Source organism: Aquarana catesbeiana, linkage group LG04 (genome assembly GCF_042186555.1).
Source record: "Aquarana catesbeiana isolate 2022-GZ linkage group LG04, ASM4218655v1, whole genome shotgun sequence".
NCBI lineage: Eukaryota > Metazoa > Chordata > Amphibia > Anura > Ranidae > Aquarana > Aquarana catesbeiana.
This window is the reverse complement of record NC_133327.1, coordinates 166,136,492-166,154,159: the sequence shown is the minus strand read 5'-3', so window position 1 is coordinate 166,154,159 and position 17,668 is coordinate 166,136,492. Positions and strand designations below refer to the sequence as shown.

Genomic DNA, 17,668 nt, shown 5'->3' with positions numbered 1-17,668 from the left:
GGGGAGAAGCATGTTCATGAGGTCTACAATTCCCTTGGTTTGTGTACATTGCAGAATATTAGTGCCATTCTGTTGCAAATTCCTACCTTTCTGTTGCTGTTCTGCACAAAATTTTTCATTATGTTCTGATTCCTGGCAGGGCAAGGTTTAGCTCATTAACCACTTGGTGAATCAGAGCTGTAGATGGAGGCTTCAGTCTCCCTCTAGCAGTGGTTAACCCCTTAAGGTTTGTTACTAAGCAAACTATTTTACTGCATTTAATTATTTTATGGGCTGGTTTGTTAATTGGCATGCAAAACCATGTGGAAAGGTTATCTATTGGTAATTATCAGTCTCAGAACAAACAGCCCTCCTTCAGTCTCTTCAATAAAGAAGATGTGGATGAACATGACTGTGTGAATGAGGATGATGATACCTAACAGGTTGTCTTATTTATTAAACAAGTGGCCAATACACTCAAGGGAGTTATTCCCACTTATCCTCTTAAGGGGTTAAATTCTTTGGCAAGGAGCAGTCTCATCGCTTTCCCAAGCAAACATCCCTCTTCAGACTCTAGAAGAGGAATACACGGATGGGCATGACAGTATGTTTCCCACTAGCTCAAGCAGCCAGGGATAAGGATGACACCTAATAGGATGTCACATTCAATAAACACATTGCCAACACACTCTAAAGGAGTGGTTTCTGCTCACCCTTTGAAAGGGTTATCTGCTCTGGCAATGAGAAGCTGCCTAGCCATACCAGGTGAAACAGCCCATTTTCTGAATTTCCAAATGGACATGACTTCTGCTTTGTTCAAGCAACCAAGCATAAAGATGACGACACCTAATGCCGCATACACACGAGCGGACTTTCTGGCAGACTTGGTCTGGCGGACCGGACTCCGTCGGACAATTTGATCGTGTGTGGGCGCCAGCGGAATTTTTTTCCCCAAAAGTCTGACGGACCTAGAAATAAAACATGTTTCCAATCTTTCCGACAGACTCGAGTCCAGTCGAAAAATCCGCTCGTCTGTATGCTAGTCCGACAGACTAATGCCCTGTACACACGGTCGGATTTTCCGACGGAAAATGTGTGATAGGACCTTGTTGTCGGAAAGTCCGACCATGTGTGGGCTCCATCACACATTTTCCATCGGAATTTTTGACACACAAAGTTTGAGAGCTTGCTATAAATTTTCCAACAACTAAATCCGTTGTCGGAAATTCCGATCGTGTGTACACAAATCCGACGCACAAAGTGCCACGCATGCTCAGAATAAATTAAGAGACGAAAGCTATTTGCTACTGCCCCGTTTGTAGTCCCGACGTACGTGTTTTACGCCACCGCGTTTAGAACGATCGGATTTTCCGACAACTTTGTGTGACCGTGTGTATGCAAGACAAGTTTGAGCCAACATCCGTCAGAAAAAATCTATGGATTTTGTTGTCGGAATGTCCGATCAATGTCCGACCGTGTGTACAGGGCATAAAACCGACGCTAGGGCAGCTATTGGCTACTGGCTATCAACTTCCTTATTTTAGTCCGGTCGTACGTCATCACGTATGAATCCATCAGACTTTGGTGTGGTCATGTGTAGACAAGTCCGTTCGTTAGGAAAGTCCGTCGGAAGTCCGCCGAAAGTCCGTCGGATAGACCGTCAGACCAGTCTGGTCGAAAAGTCCGCTCGTGTGTACGCGGCATAACAGGTTGTCACATTCATTAAGCCTGTGGTCAATACACTCTAAAGGAGTGTTTTCACTCACCCTGTGAAATAGTTACCGAGCAGTCTCCAAGCCTTCCCAGGCAAACAATCTGCTTCAGATTCTTCCAAAGAGAAGACAGACAGACATGACTGCAAGAATGTTACCTTGTTCAAGCAACCTAGGATAAAGATGATGACAACACCTAACCCGTTGTCACATTCATTAAGCATGTGGTCAATACACCCTAAAGGAGTATTTTCCACTCACTCTGTGAAGGGGTCATATATGGTGCCAATGAGTAGTCTCAAAACCTCCTCAGGCAAAAAAACCCTTGTCAGCTTCTTCCCAAGTAGAGGTGAATAAACATGTGATTCCTACTTTGTTCAGGCAGGCTGTGATTAAGATGATGGTGACCAAGTTGTCACAATTAAGCATATGGTCAAGACACTCTAAAGGAATTGCTGAATTCATCTTCTGCTAGGGCCATCTATTCTGGCAATGTCCAGTCTTCTGTTCAGGGCCTTCTCAAGCCAATGAATCCTCTTCAGTCTCTTCTGAACAGGGAGATGAGGACGACCTTTGTCCAGATTGGTAAGGTTGGTGAAATGCCTTTGAGTAGATGTGAAGCTTTGGAAATAATAAACAATGTCCTTATGTTGGATGGATCAAGTGCTCATTCTACAAGAATGGAGTATGATATTACAGCAGGATGTCAATGTTATGCCCTTTTGAACTGAAAGATGTCCAGGGGTTGGGATCACCCCTCTGGTCAGTGTGTGTCCCTTGTGGGATTGGCCATATACATGACCTTACCATCAGAAGATGTTGTGGCCTTCAAGGACAAACGCTATCACTGCATTTTCCTTGATCATAGAAGGTCAAGCCTAAATTTAATAGTGGTCAATTTGGCTTCCTGCTTCAAGATGAATTTCTTCTGAGTTAAAGGAGACCGAAAAACTCAAGAGTCAGTTTCCACGCTCACTCTCACTCCAGAGAGCTTAGCTTCTGCATTTCTTGCTGGGAGTCCAGGAAAAACTGGGAAGCCAACGCATAAACCAAGAAGTCAGTAAAGAGTTCCACGTCAGGATGCTTTCTGTTATTTTAGGGATTGTGACACCCATACATGCCTTATGGGCACTATGTGGCACCTCTGTGGACATAGGTACGGTTCCATGGCAGCACAGATCCCACCCAGCTTGGTAGGACTAGTTACAAAACACCGAGGCTGTAGGTGGGCTCAAATTTATATGAGTTAAGTCCTGGAGGCATGGGGGGGGCGGAGCCTATACCCAGCTGTGCTGCCATGGAGCTCGTCGGGAAAGGAAAATTACGGTAAGTATTTGAATAAAATTTTCAGTTTTTTGTCATTTTGTTACATTATATTCTTTGACAACATTATGAAAGGTATAGCTGTTTATTTTCAAAGGTTAAAGTGGTAGTAAACTGCACCTTTAAAAGAAAAAAAAAAACCTGCAAGACAATGACATAATGTGCTAGTATGCATTGCATACTAGCACATTATGAAATACTTCCCTTAGAAGGAAGCCCTCTAGGGGCACGCTGTCACTGCTGACAGGGCTTCCATCTTCACCTGGTCTTCCTTCTGAGTTTGAGTGCTCCGGCCTTCCGATTGGCCGAGCTGTGATGTGCACGAGAGTAGCGTCCCTGGCAGGAAGATTTCAAGGAACGGCACAGACATGCCGTCCCTTCAGAGCGCATGCGCTGGTGAAGTCACCGGCTGTATGCATTGTGAATAATATCTCCTAAACCGTGCAGGTTTAGGAGATATTTTTAACTTACCTGTAGGTACAGGGAATAACACTTTACTACCACTTTTAGGGTATAGCTTAAGTTGTCTTTGTGGGCTGGCTTATATAAATTCTGTGATTTTTTTTTTTTTTTAAAGAGAACAATATATAAAGAAGAAGACTATTATTACAGTAGAAGTTGAAATGGATTTAAGCATTTTTTTTTTTCAGCTATCAATGGAAAAATGTATTCCAACTTGCATGGACTTACAATGCATGTTGGGGATCTTGTAGACTGGCATTTAATTGGCTTGGGGAATGAAGTGGATCTGCATACAGTTCATTTTCATGCACACAGCTTTAAATATTCTGTAAGTATAATACATAAAGCATATTGGGGTTTATTTACGAAACGCACATCCACTTTGCACTGCAAGTGCACTTGGAAGTGCAATCACTGTAAATCTGAGGAGAAGATCTGAAATAGGGGAAGCTCTGCTGATTTTATCATCCAATCATGTGAAAGCTAAAATGCTTTTTTTATTTTCCTTGCATGTCCCCCTAAATCTACAGCGACTGAACTTCCAAGTGCACTTGTAGTGCAAAGTGGATTTGCCTTTCGTAAATAACCCCCATTGTGATGAACAGCCTAAGATAATCTGCAAGAGAATGTATCCGTTGCCCAAGCCTTAGCAGGTTATATAGGTTCTAAAAGAAGTATAAAGTAGAACTAAAGGCATTTTTTTTTTCATTTCAGATAGAGTAAGGAAGGGTTTTAACCACTATCAGTTTTTTTTGCCATTCGTGTTCCATAGAGAAGGTTTCCCTTCACTTCCTGTCCTATAGCTAAAACAGGAAGAGATAGGAAATCCCTTGAAAGTGAATCCATGGTTGTCACTAGGGTCACCAAATCTAGTGTCCCCATTGGAATATTTCCCCTCTATTCCTGTTTGGTTACAACTGAAAATGTTATATTTTCTCTCAGTTTTACTCTTGGTGATGACAGTAAACCGGAAAAACTGAGAGGTTAAATCTCCCTAACAAGGTCATGGATAGCAGTAAAAACATGAGAGGGATTCTAAGCCCTCTTCACTAGCCAAAGCCAAAGGGTTTTGCCCTTAGTTATACTTTACGTCTTGTAAAGAATATAGTTCTCCCAATTTTTTGGGTTCTGTAGTCTGGTCAAGGAGAGAGGTTGGCCCCCTGGCACTATAGGCCAAGTTTTCCCAAAGTCTTGAGGACAACTAGTTTATGGCAACAAGTAAAATGTTTAAAGAATTCGGATGTTCCTGTGTGTGTGTTTGTGCACACAACCACGTGCAGAAAGTTGTTTGTGTAATTAAAAGACAAAGCCCAGAGCTACCAGGTTACTTATATTTGGAATTTTGCCGGAAATACCCTCAGCATGGGAGGAATCTGTGCTGTTGTGATTTTATAGAATCAATAAAAGTCGTGTCAACCTCACTGAAACCAATACTCCATGAGTGGACTGCCTTTGTATGCTCATTATTTGAAGGTGAACGCTGACAAAAATAAAAATAAGCATTGTTTTGGTATTTGACACAAAGACAGAGTATCAAAATGCACAACCCTGTAATTTCTCCAACAAGGGGCAACAGGCAAAGTCTATTATAGCTGTATATAGGAAAGTATCTTATCGTGATAGATTTAGAACATAATATTTACAATTCATGATCATGTCTCAGGGAAGATCAGAGTATCAAGACATTGCTCGCTATTGTTGGTCACAACATATATTAACTCATATAAATTTGTGGCCAATAGCTAGAAATGTCTTGATTTTCTGATCTTTCTGAGACATGATCATGAATTGTAAATATTATGTTCTAAATCTATTTTATTTTATATTTAGTGGACTGTATCGTGTCGCTTAATATATCCCCTGAGGAAGCCCATGGTGGCGAAAAATGTTGGGATAATTTCATAACTGCCATCATCTACATGATAAGATACTTTCCTATATACGGCATATGTCTCTCTAAGCTGTATCGATGTTTATGTTGTTTAATTAGCAACTATTTGTGATTTTATTTTATGTATGTCTTAATAAAAATATTTTACTTGTATACCCAATATTTGCTTTCACTGTATCAGCACCCAAAAAATCCCACCAAAAAATATCCTTCTGTCTATACTGTCTATTCAGGGATGTTGGTGCTTGTTTTGAGTTTGTCGCCAACCCATTTCACCACCAAAGTCTATTATAGATTTTTAAATAATATTTACAGTATTTAATAAATATATAGGCAGTTGAGAATTAATTAATATGTGCACACTGTACATCAAATTCAATAAAAAACAAAATATTTCAGAATGAAAAGACAATAAACTTTTTGTTAAATACAAAGATTGTAAGGACAGTACCTAATTCTTACTGCTTGCTTTTCAGGTGGGTTCTATTTACCAAACAGATGTATTTGATTTGTATCCAGGGACATTTCAAACTGTTGAAATGACTGCAAAGAACCCAGGAACATGGCTACTACATTGTCATGTGGCTGATCATATTCACTCAGGAATGGTGGCATTGTATTCAGTACTTGAAAATCAGGACAGTGAGTAATTTTCTTACTGGCAATGTGCATGGTAATTTACAATACAAATTAAAAAAATCTTGCTATGGTAAAAACATTTATATGCAGTAAATCTAAAGTTGGCCTTACATGGGCAGGTGACCCACTGAGAACAGTTGAAGGTTAGACCTCTTTCTTTCCTCAGACTTGCTGTCGAAACATTTGGACCTACTCATTTCTCCTAGCCAATTCATTTGATATATGTCAGCAGCAGATTCCTGGAGAAACTTTTTCTCCATGGAATAGGCAATAATTGACTACTGTTAGCTGCAGAAATCGATTCACTTATCGCATTCACTGGTGAAATGTATTCTAAAAACCTAGCATACATAATTTATGGTCATTTATAGGTAACCAGGGATGAGATACCAAAACCCACAGCCACTTTCTCTGAAACCCATAGAGTATTTAATTTGGTTTAGATCATATAGCAATGTGTTCATAGTACATGCTAATCAGCACTACTCAATGTCAAGCATGTCAAAAAAATAAAAAAATAAATAAATCTTGTGATGTGTATAATATGGTGTCCACTCTTCCCCCTCCCTCCTCAGGTTAGCCGTTTCTCGCACCACCCTCTTCACCCCCGAGCCCACCCTTTTTTGAAGCCTATTAGAGTCCCTGGCTCTAATGACATGCTTAAAAAAAAAAAAATACCCCATTGGAATCCGCATGTGGATTAGGGGGCCGGACGCATGGATGGGGGGTGGGGCCTGTGCGCCCATATAAACGGGTCGCCACTCTGGACCACAATGCAAATAAGGATGTAGTGTAGAAGTTTAAGAGTGTTTAGAAGTGCACCATCTATTAACCACTTCAGCCCCGGAAGATTTGGCTGCTGAATGACCGGGCCATTTTTTGCGATTCGCACTGCGTTGCTTTAACTGACAATTGCACGGTCGTGCGACGCTGCACCCAAACAAAATCGATGTACTTTTTTCCCCCACAAATAGAGCTTTCTTTTGGTGGTATTTGGTCGCCTCTGCGTTTTTTTATTTTTTGCACAAAAAAAGAGCGACAATTTTGAAAAAAACACAATATTTTGAACTTTTTGCTATAATATATATCTCCTTTTTTAAAAAAAAAAAGTCAATTTTTTCTCAGTTTAGGCCGATATGTATTCTTCTACATATTTTTGGTAAAAAAAATGCAATAAGCATATATTGATTGGTTTGCGCAAAAGTTATAGCATCTACAAAATAGGGGATAGATTTATAGCATTTTTATTTATTTATTTTTTTACTAGTATTGGCGGCGATCTGCAATTTTTATCGGGACTGGCATTTATACAGCGATCAGTGCTATAAAAATGCACTGCTTACTGTGTAAATGTCACTGGCAGAGAAGGGGTTAACACTAGGGGGCGATCAAGGGGTTAACTGTGTTCCCTGGGAGGTGATTCTAACTGAAGGGGACTGACTAGAGGAAGTGACGGATCGTGGTTCCTAGCTAATAGGAACACATGATCTGTCACTCCTCTCAGAACAGAACAGGGATTTGTGTGTTTACACACACACTTCCGTGTTCTGTCCCTCGTGCTTGCGATTGCTCGTGGCCGGTGGTCATCGCGGCTGTCGGCTACGAGCATCAGCACCCCTCCTGTGCAGCGGTCATGTGCGTGTGCATCCGGCAGAGTGCACGCGCCTGCTATCCCGATCCCGCAAGACGACGTATAGCTATGACGGTTCGCGGGATCGTGCCGACCTGCCGCAGTAAAATGACGGTGGCTGGTCGGCAAGCGGTTAATAAAAGTGTTACTTTCAGCAGAAGACTAGAAATGACATTATTGGTCTTGGGTTAATTTACACTTTATTCTCAAGAATGCTTTTCCAAATGTGGCAGCAACGTAAAAAAAAACCTGAAAGGTCAACAAAGCCGTTGTGTTGCCGGGACCTATTTTTTTCTATCAGGCACTTTCTGTTGCTGTGTCCTGTTTTAATTCTATTCTTAGATTTTTGGACATTTTTGTGGCATGCAAGTCTCATGTCGAAAGGTTACTCAAAATACGAACATTTTCGTATGACAGAATACAACGTCGGAAGTGACGTATTGTGTTGAATAGTTTTGTATGCATTCTGAGCATGCGTAGTCTTGCTCATGCAATTTTTTACGTACGAAAGCCGTACTAATGAGACAAAAATCGGACGTTGAGTTCACATCCAACAAAAATGTTATAGTCTGCACATCCAGTTTTTGTCTGACTAAAAAGCGAAATCGGCTGTCGAAAGCACCATACTGACGATCCAAAAATCGGCAGAGAGCTTGTCGTACAAATTTTTCCGTCTGATTTTCATATCGTGTGTATGGGTCTTAAGTCTGGCTTACTGTAATAATGGTACAGTGCACTACTGCTTTTATATTAATAAACAATATTGCATTTTCTTAAATGTGAGTTCCCTTTATTTTAAATCTTTAAATTATCCAAAACATCTTTCTGCATATTCTTTTTTTTTTACATTTTAATGAATGCAATTATTTATTTATTTATTTATTTATTTATTTAATTTATTTATTTATTTATTTTGCAGGAAAGGAATCGATACTCCAAACGCTTGTAAAACATATACCTGGCAAAATCAGGATGTAGAAATTACAAGAAGAAACTTTGAACTAGGTCAAGAAATGATTTATTGTAGAATTTCAGCATTTTTTTACATCCTAAATATATTTTACTGAAAAAAAAACACAAAGTAAAATAGTAGTTTATTTAAGCACAAACTATTATACATTTTCTACTCAATGGGTTTCTGTTATGCATTAAGTTAATTAGGGCAGCTATATAGATGCTAATTTAAATTACCTGTCTTGTATAACTACCCTAAAGTATATCTAAATCCAAAACTTTTTTGTAGTTTTGGCAAGTGTATGGAATGGTTGAAAAAATATATATAAATGTGTCTGCGCTGAAAAATCCAAAAAGTGCTCCGTGCAAAAATGAATAAATCAAATAAATATATACTGAATATCAAAAAATCAGAATTAATTGACTGTTAGTGCTTAATCCACATAACCCACAAAAGTGCAATGTGTAAAATTATTCCAAAATCTGAGTGTCAAGATAGAAATGAAAGAATAAAAAATGTAAAAAAATGTAAAAAAATATATACACCAATCCTTATAAAAAGTCCTTATAGTCCATAAAATATAAAGTGCTCAAAAAAGTGTGTCCATAATTAGTGAAGTCCATCCATCCTGCTCATTTCATAAGTGTATCACCATAAAGCATGCCTTAGTGCTCTCCTGTGACCCCCAAAAGCGCATGCGCTCACCTTGATGTGTGTGACACAGTAACTAAACTCTGTCAATACACACTTTGGAGCCACTCCTGTGCTCAATGGGATCAGCTGTGTAGGTCTCCAATGCTCCCAAACAACGTCATATTAACATATGGAAAAGAAAGGAAACTCCATAGCGCAATATTGCAATATAAAAAGGATCTTTTATTCAAAACAAAGCTCTCCCTTATTAGGGGTACTCACATACTGCGGGTGCATAAGAGCACCATCCTATACAGGTATAACAAGCCGATCGTTTGTATATGGCGTGCGGTGCGGTGTAAGTATCCAAAAACTCTCTCTCTCTGTTGACAGCTCCGTCCTGGCCCCTCCCCTACGCGTGTTCGGCACAGGGATCACGTGCCTTCATCAGGGGGATTTATGGAATGGTTAAAGCCCTTATCAAGATTTCTTTGTGTGCTATTGTGGAGGTGTTCTTTTTCTACCTGTTCCAAAGATACATACTGTAGAATAGGAAGTGCAACCCCAATTCCAAAAAAGTTGGGATGCTGTGTAAAATCTATATAAAAATAGAATGCAATGATATGCAAATCTCATAAACCCATATTTTATTCAGAAAACATATCAAATGTTTAAACTAAGAAAATGCACCATTTTAACCACTTTCCGACCATGCTATAGCCAAATGACGGCTACAGCACAGCTGTCCAGTTTTGGGAGGGTATCATATGAAGTCCTCCCAGAACCGTGCCCACTGCGGCGAGCCCCCAGCGTGCTCTGTGATCGGGATAAAGGGCCAATCACAGCGGCCCTTTACCATGTGATCAGCTGCGTGCAATCACAGCTGATCACAATGTAAACACAAGCTAGTTATCGGCATTTCTTTCCTCACGCTTGCAGCATGAGAAGAGGAGAGCCAGTAACTGGCTTGTATGAAAGGGACATCTACACTGGTAATCAGGGCACTGATTATCAGTGTCCTGATTATTAGTGCAGCCCCAACAGTGCCCATAAATGCTGCCAATCAGTGCCCATTAGTGCCACCTATCATTTCCACCTATCAATGCCCATCAGTGCAGCCTATCAGTGTCCATCAGTGTAGCCTCATCCATCAGGGCACATCAGTGAAGGAGAAAAATTACCTATTTGCAAAATTGTATAACAAACTATGAAAAACTTTTTTTTTTTCAAAGTGTTCGGCCTTTTTTCATTTATTTAGCAAAAAATAAAAATCACCCAGTGGTGATGACATTCCACCAAAAGAAAGCTCTATTTGTGTGAAAAAATTATAAAAATGTGCAACAGCTGAAAATTGGAATGGGCATGAAGGTGGTTAAGAAAAAAATAAGGTAATTTAAGTGGTTAAGAAAAAAATAAGGTAATTTTGAAACTGATGGCAGCAACACGTCTCAAAATTGGGAAAGGACAACAAAAAAGGAGTGATACAAGGAACACTTGGAAGAACATTTTGCAACTAATTAGGTTGATTGGTTACATGATTGGGTATAAAAGAGCATCTTAGAGAGTCAAGATATCTCAGAAATAAATATGGGCAGAGGTTCACTAATCTGTAAAAAGTTGTGTCTAAAAATCATCAAACAACTTCAGAATAATGTCCGTCAATGTAAAATTGTAATAACTTTAAATATAACATCATTTACAGTACATAATATTATCGAAAGATTCTGAGAATCTAGAGAAATCTCTGTGCACAAGTGACATAGACGAAATTCAATATTGGATGCCTCTGATCTTCTGGTCCTCAAACAGCACTGCATTAAAAACAGGCATGATTCTGTGATGGACATCAATCAATACTTCCAAAAATCACTGTCAGTGAATGAATACAGTTCATCGTACCGACCAAAATGCAAGGTGAAGGTGTATCATGCAAAGAATCCATATCTGAACATAATCCAGAAATGCCGCCATGTTCTCCAAAGCTCATTTAAAATGGCCTGTTACAAAGTGGAAAACTGTTCTGTGGTCAGACGAATCGAAATTTGACATTCTTTTTGGCAACCTTGGATTTTGCATCCTGACTAAAGAAGAGAGGGATTTTCCAGCTTGTTATCAGCACTCAGATCAAAAGCTAGAATCTTTGATGGTATAAAGATGCATTAATAAATATAAAATGGGCAGCTGGCACATTTGGAAAGGAACGATTAAAACATTAAGATATATCTAGGGTTAGAGCAGCATATGCTCCCATCCAGAGAAGTCTGCTGCAAGCAGAATTAGGCATTTTCTAAGTCTCCTCTCCATCAGTTAACATACTGATCACCTGCTGAGCAAAGCCAGATCCAGCCCATGTGAAAGGTCCGATTGGACCTCTAAGGGGCCTTAGTGAACTCAATGAACAAAAACAACCCATTTTGGACTGTGTGTTACATGTCAAGGAAGGGGATAGCTTGGACGTTAAAGTCTACAGGGAACCTACTGACATTATTATTATTATACAGGGTTTATATAGCGCCAACAGTTTGCTCAGCACTTTACAACATGAGGGCAGATAGTACACTTACAATACAAATCAATACAGGAGGGATCAGAGGGCCTCCGTTAGAGCTTACAATCTAGAAGGGAGGGTCAAGTGGAAACAAAAGGTAATAACTGTGGGGGGTGAGCTGATGGAGAAAATGAATGTTTTTAGGTGTGGGTAGGGTAGGCTTCTCTGAAGAGAAGGGTTTTCAGGGATCGTCTAAAAGCTAATAGAGTAGGAGATAAGCGGACAGATTGGGGTAGGGCATTCAACAGTATTGGAGAGGCTTTGGAAAAGTCCTGGAGGCGAGCATGGGAGGAGGTGACGAGGGAGCTAGAGAGCAGAAGGTCTTGAGAGGAACGAAGAGAACGAGTAGGTTGGTATTTAGAGACTAGGCTAGTGATGTAGCTGGGGGCTAAATTGTGGATGGCTTTGTACGTAGTTGTTAATATTTTGAATTTAATTCTTTGGTTGAGCGGAAAATCAGTGGAGGGATTGACAGAGAGGGGTAGCAGAGACAGAGCGATTGATAAGGTGAATGAGTCTGGCAGCAGCATTCATGATGGATTGAAGAGGTGATAGACTATGTAGAGGTAAGCCAATGAGAAGGGAATTGCAGTAGTCGAGGCGAGAGATGACCAGCGAGTGAATTAAGAGCTTTGTTGTGTCATTGGTTAGAAAGGGGTGTATTTTGGAGATGTTGCAGAGGTTGAGGCGGCAGGATTTAGACAGTGATTGGACGTGGTGCTTAACGGAGAGTTCAGAGTCCAGGACTACACCTAGAACCTTGGCATGTGGAGACGGGCTTATAGTTGTGCCATCGATTTTGACAGAGATCAGGAGAAGGGATGTATGGGGGAGGAAAAATTATAAGTTCGGTTTTGGATAGATTGAGTTTGAGGAAGTGGTGTGACATCCAGATTGATATATCTGATTGTAAATTACTATATACGTGAGGCTACAGAGGGAGTGGGCTGAGGGGTAAAGAAATAGATTTGGGTGTCATCAACGTAGAGGTGGTATTGGAAGCCATGGGAGGCTAGCAGCTGACCCAGGGAGGAGGTATAGATTGAAAATAGGAGAGGTCCAAGAACAGAACCTTGGGGGACCCCAGCTGAGAAAGGAAGAGGAAGTAGAGTTGTAAGAAACGCTAAAGGTGCGGTTGGATAATTATGAAGAGAACCAGTGAAGAGTACAGTCACGGAGACCAAAGGCATGGAGTTTTTTGAGGAGGAGGGGGTGGTCAACAATATCAAAGGCAGCAGAGAGGTCCAGGAGTAGGAGTACAGAATAGAGTGGATTGGTTTTGGCCGTTAGTAGATTGTTTGTTAGTTGTAGGAGAGCAGGTTCTGTGGAGTGTTGAGGACGAAATCCTGACTGAAGGGGATCAAGAAGGCTATTATTAGCAAGGTGGACGCTCAGTCGGTTGTAGACCAGACGTTCGAGGAGTTTGGATAAGAAGGGGAGCAAGGAGATGGGGCATAGGTTGTTATGATTGGATGGGTCCAGGGAGGGCTTTTTAAGTATGGGTCTGACAAGTGCATGTTTTAGAGAGTTGGGGAGGATGCCAGAAGAGAGGGAGAGAGTGAAGATGTGGGTTAGAGAGTGTAGCATAGAGCCAGAGGGTGAACGTAGCATTTGTGAGGGAACAGGATCCAGAGGGTAGGTGGTAAGGTGGACATTAGCAAGTAGTTTAGCAACCTCGTCTATAGTGGTGGGGTTGAAAGAGGCAAGTAGGGATTGTGCCTGTGGGCATGGAGTGTAAAGCGTGCAGGTTATCGGAACAGTAGAGACATGGACCAGTATCTGCTTTTTAACTCACACCACCAACTGAAAGACAAACCAGGTTATTAGATGTCTGCAGCACTGGGCTGAAATGGTAACAAGAAACACAGAAAGTAAATACAAAGAATGTAGACTGAGTTAATATAGTCATTTCATATGTAGCTGGAGTGTCAGAAGAACTTTGAAAGTTTTTTAACAAAAATCGCATCCCTGTGTCTTTCAAGCCCTGCAATGCGCTGAGATAGAGGTTTTTTTCAGCCAAATGACCCAACACCCAAATACAAGCATGGTAACCTGGTATATGCAGTACAGTGTAGTGAGGATTTCAAAAACCTGTACATTTGTGTAGACAAGACAAACAGGTGGCCCAGCATAGGAGTACCAATTCAACAGGTCAAGACCCAGCAATTTTCCAACATTTTAAAGGAAAAGGGACATTCTTTTGAGGACAGTAAGATTTACAATTTGGAGAGAGAGTACAACTGGTTCACAAAAGGTGTGAAAGAGGGCATTTGCACCACTCTGGAACAAATATTAATGCTTTACCCGTAGTCCATTACTGATATCCCCCAGCCTGCCACAAATATTCCCACCAAAGTGATCAGCCATATCCTGCCCAAGAGCCATTATGCTCCAATTGTTAGACGCCGGCTCCCAGCATCACAATAACTAGTTTGAAACATTCAATTGTACAATGAATGTACTTCCTCAACTCAGCAGTAAACACTACACATGTGTAGGTTTGGTATATGTGGGTCTGGTACATTGCAGCAAGGTCACAAGTATGATCAAAAACTATGTAACGTGCATAAATTTGCCAGGGTATGCAAATTAGAGTCCCAATGATTCACTGTAAAACCATCATTGGCGTGAACCCACACTTCCTTTCTTTCATTCTGATATCTTGATTAAATCTTGTTTACAGAGCTTAAACTCAGGATACATTCCAGTCACTATCTGGCCTACCTTGGAATTACAGGTATCCTTGGCCCAGTGCTGTCTGGCCAAGAACCATAGAATTGTGTTATAAAACCTGGAAGCAACCAAGTACTGGTATGCCTGCTTGCCTTAAGGGAATGGGAACTTCTATAGGCAGAAGAAACACCAGCCAGCTTTAGTTCTTGACCTAGGTATCGGCCCGTGCATTACATACCCGTATATAACTGATTTAACTACTTCAGCCCCGGACCATTTGGCTGCCTAAAGATCAGAGTGTTTTTGCGATTCAGCGCTACGTTGCTTTAACTGACAATTGCACGGTCGTGCGACGTGGCTCCCAAACAAAATTGATGTCCTTTTTTCCCCACAAATAGAGCCTTCTTTTGGTGGTATTTGATCACCTCTGCGGTTTTTATTTTTTGCGCTATAAACAAAAAAATAGTGACAATTTTGAAAAAAATGCAATATTTTTTTACTTTTTGCTATAATAAATATCCCCAATAAATATATAAAAAAACATTTTTTTCCTCAGTTAAGGCCAATACATATTCTTCTACATATTTTTGGTAAAAAAATTTGCAATAAGCGTTTATTGATTGGTTTGCCCAAAAGTTATAGCGTCTACAAAATAGGGCATAGTTTTATTGCATTTTTATTAATAATTTTTTTTTTAGTAGTAATGGCGGCGATCTGCGATTTTTATCATGACTGTGACATTATGGCGGACAGATCGGACACTTTTGTCGCTATTTTGGGATCACATTTATACAGCGATCAATGTGATTAAAAATGCACTGATTACTGTGTAAATGTGACTGGCAGTGAAGGGGTTAACCCCTAGGGGGCGCTGCAGGTGTTAAGTGTGAGTGATTCTAACTGAGATTCTAACTGTGGGGGGGTTGGGCTACGTGTGACACGACACTGATCACCGCACCCGATCACAGGGAGCTGTGATCAGTGTCCTGTCACTAGGAAGAATGGGGAAATGCTTGTTTACATCAGCATTTCCCCGTTCTTCCTCTCCGTGAGACGATTGCGGGTATCCCCATGGACATCGAGTCCGCGGGTCCCGCGATCACACTCACGGAGCTCGCGGCAGGTGCGCGCGTGCCAACAATGCCGTGTCTTAAAGGGCAATGTACAGGTACGTTAATATGCCTGTACGTGCCCTTTTGCCGATGTGAGCCGGTCGGCAAGGGGTTAAATAAAAATATAGCATAAGGAGATAGAGCAAGCAATTACCAATAAAAAGTATTAATCCCAGTAGCAGAACAAAAAATGTAGTCAGATACAAATCATAATCATCAATTTTATCATGCTATTATATTATTTTATGCTTTATTTACTAATATCACAATGATATTGCTATATTTCATATTATGCTGAATGTCTACCAAAGCCAAATTGGTCAGATCTAAACGTGTTATTGCTATGGGGATGCAGGGAGTTGGAGTGGTTCCATTATTTTATATGGATTACCAATAGGCCAAGTATCTGCACTGTTTGTGTAATTATAACTGCTGTTTAAAAATATTGGAGTGCACCCAGAATTACATGTAAAGGGACTTGTTCTTGTCCACCTTGTCACCTGAGAACCACAGACATCAATACAAAGATTAGAGCAGCATTATCTATAAACAAATTCAATTGGATTAGCTCTTTAAAATAAATATTGGTTTTGCCATAGAAGTGCTGTATGTATAGTTACTAAATCAAGAATCAGACTGTCTCTCAAGCTGTGTCTGAGAAGAGGTTTCTGGAGACCTATCATCTTAGTATACTGCAGGCAGAAGGAAGCATTTCCTCAGTCATCTCTTTCCCTAAAGAGTTATGGGGTGACAGTCAGTAGAGAGACCGAGCTGCATGAGTGTGGTGGAATTTACAGTGGCTTTTTATAAATCATGATGAGCACTTAGCAATTTAACCAATAAAATTTCCCTCCCCGGTGTCATGTGACTTGTTATGCCCCGTACACACGGTCGGATTTTCCGATGGAAAATGTCCGATCGGAGCGTGTTGTCGGAAATTCCGACCGTGTGTGGGCTCCATCAGACATTTTCCATCGGATTTTCCGACACACAAAGTTTGAGAGCAGGCTATAAAATTTTCCGACAACAAAATCCGTTGTTGGAAATTCCGATCGTGTGTACACAAATCCGACGGAGAAAGTGCCACGCATGCTCAGAATAAATAAAGAGATGAAAGCTATTGGCCACTGCCCCGTTTATAGTCCCGACGTACGTGTTTTACGTCACCGCGTTCAGAACGATCGGATTTTCCGACAACTTTGTGTGACCGTGTGTATGCAAGACAAGTTTGAGCCAACATCCGTCGGAAAAAATCCTAGGATTTTGTTGTCGGAATGTCCGATCAATGTCCGACCGTGTGTACGGGGCATTAGTGTTACAAGGTCTCAGGTGTGAATGGGGAGCAGGTATGTTAAATTTGGTGTTATCGCTCTCACTCTCTCATACTGGTCACTGGAAGTTCAATATGGCACCTCATGGTAAAGAACTCTCTGAAGATCTGAAAAAAAGAATTGTTGCTCTACATAAAGAATGGCCTAGGCTATAAGAAGATTGGCAAGACCCTGAAACTAAGCTGCAGCATGGTGGCCAAGACTTACAATTGTTTAACAGGACAGGTTTCACTCAGAACAGGCCTCGTCATGGTCGACCAAAGAAGTTGAGTGCACATGCTCAGCGTCATATCCAGAGGTTGTCTTTGGGAAATAGACGTATGAGTGCTGTCAACATTGCTGCAGAGGTTGAAGGGGTGGGGGGTCAGCCTGTCAGTGCTCAGACCATACGCCGCACACGGCATCAAATTGGTCTGCATGGCTGTCATCACAGAAGGCAGCCTCTTCTAAAGATGATGCACAAGAAAGCCTGCAAACAGTTTGCTGAAGACAAGCAGACTAAGGACATGGATTACTGGAACCATGTCCTGTGGTGTGATGAGACCAAGTTAAACGGATTTGGTTCAGATGGTGTTAAGCATGTGCGGCGGCAACCAGGGGAGGGGTACAAAGACAAGTGTGTCTTGTCTACAGTCAAGCATGGTGGTGGGAGTGTCATGGTTTGGGGCTACATGAGTGTTGCCGGCACTGGGGAGCTACAGTTCATTGAGGAAACCTTGAATGTCAACATGTACTGTGACATACTGAAGCAGAGCATGATTCCCTCCCTTCGGAGACTGG

General features: G+C 41.0%; 1 protein-coding gene across 1 annotated transcript in view; it reads left to right on the top strand.

Annotated features, from left to right (window-relative positions):
* Window positions 1–9,006, top strand: part of LOC141139613 (ceruloplasmin-like) — a 55,657-nt gene extending 46,651 nt beyond the window's left edge. The window contains exons 17-19 of the mRNA XM_073625916.1: window positions 3,665–3,804; window positions 5,844–6,009; window positions 8,556–9,006. Coding sequence (XP_073482017.1) covers window positions 3,665–3,804; window positions 5,844–6,009; window positions 8,556–8,614 — 365 coding nt within the window. The 3' untranslated portion in view covers window positions 8,615–9,006. The remainder of the gene's footprint in view (window positions 1–3,664; window positions 3,805–5,843; window positions 6,010–8,555) is intronic.
* The last annotated feature ends 8,662 nt before the right edge of the window (window positions 9,007–17,668 follow it).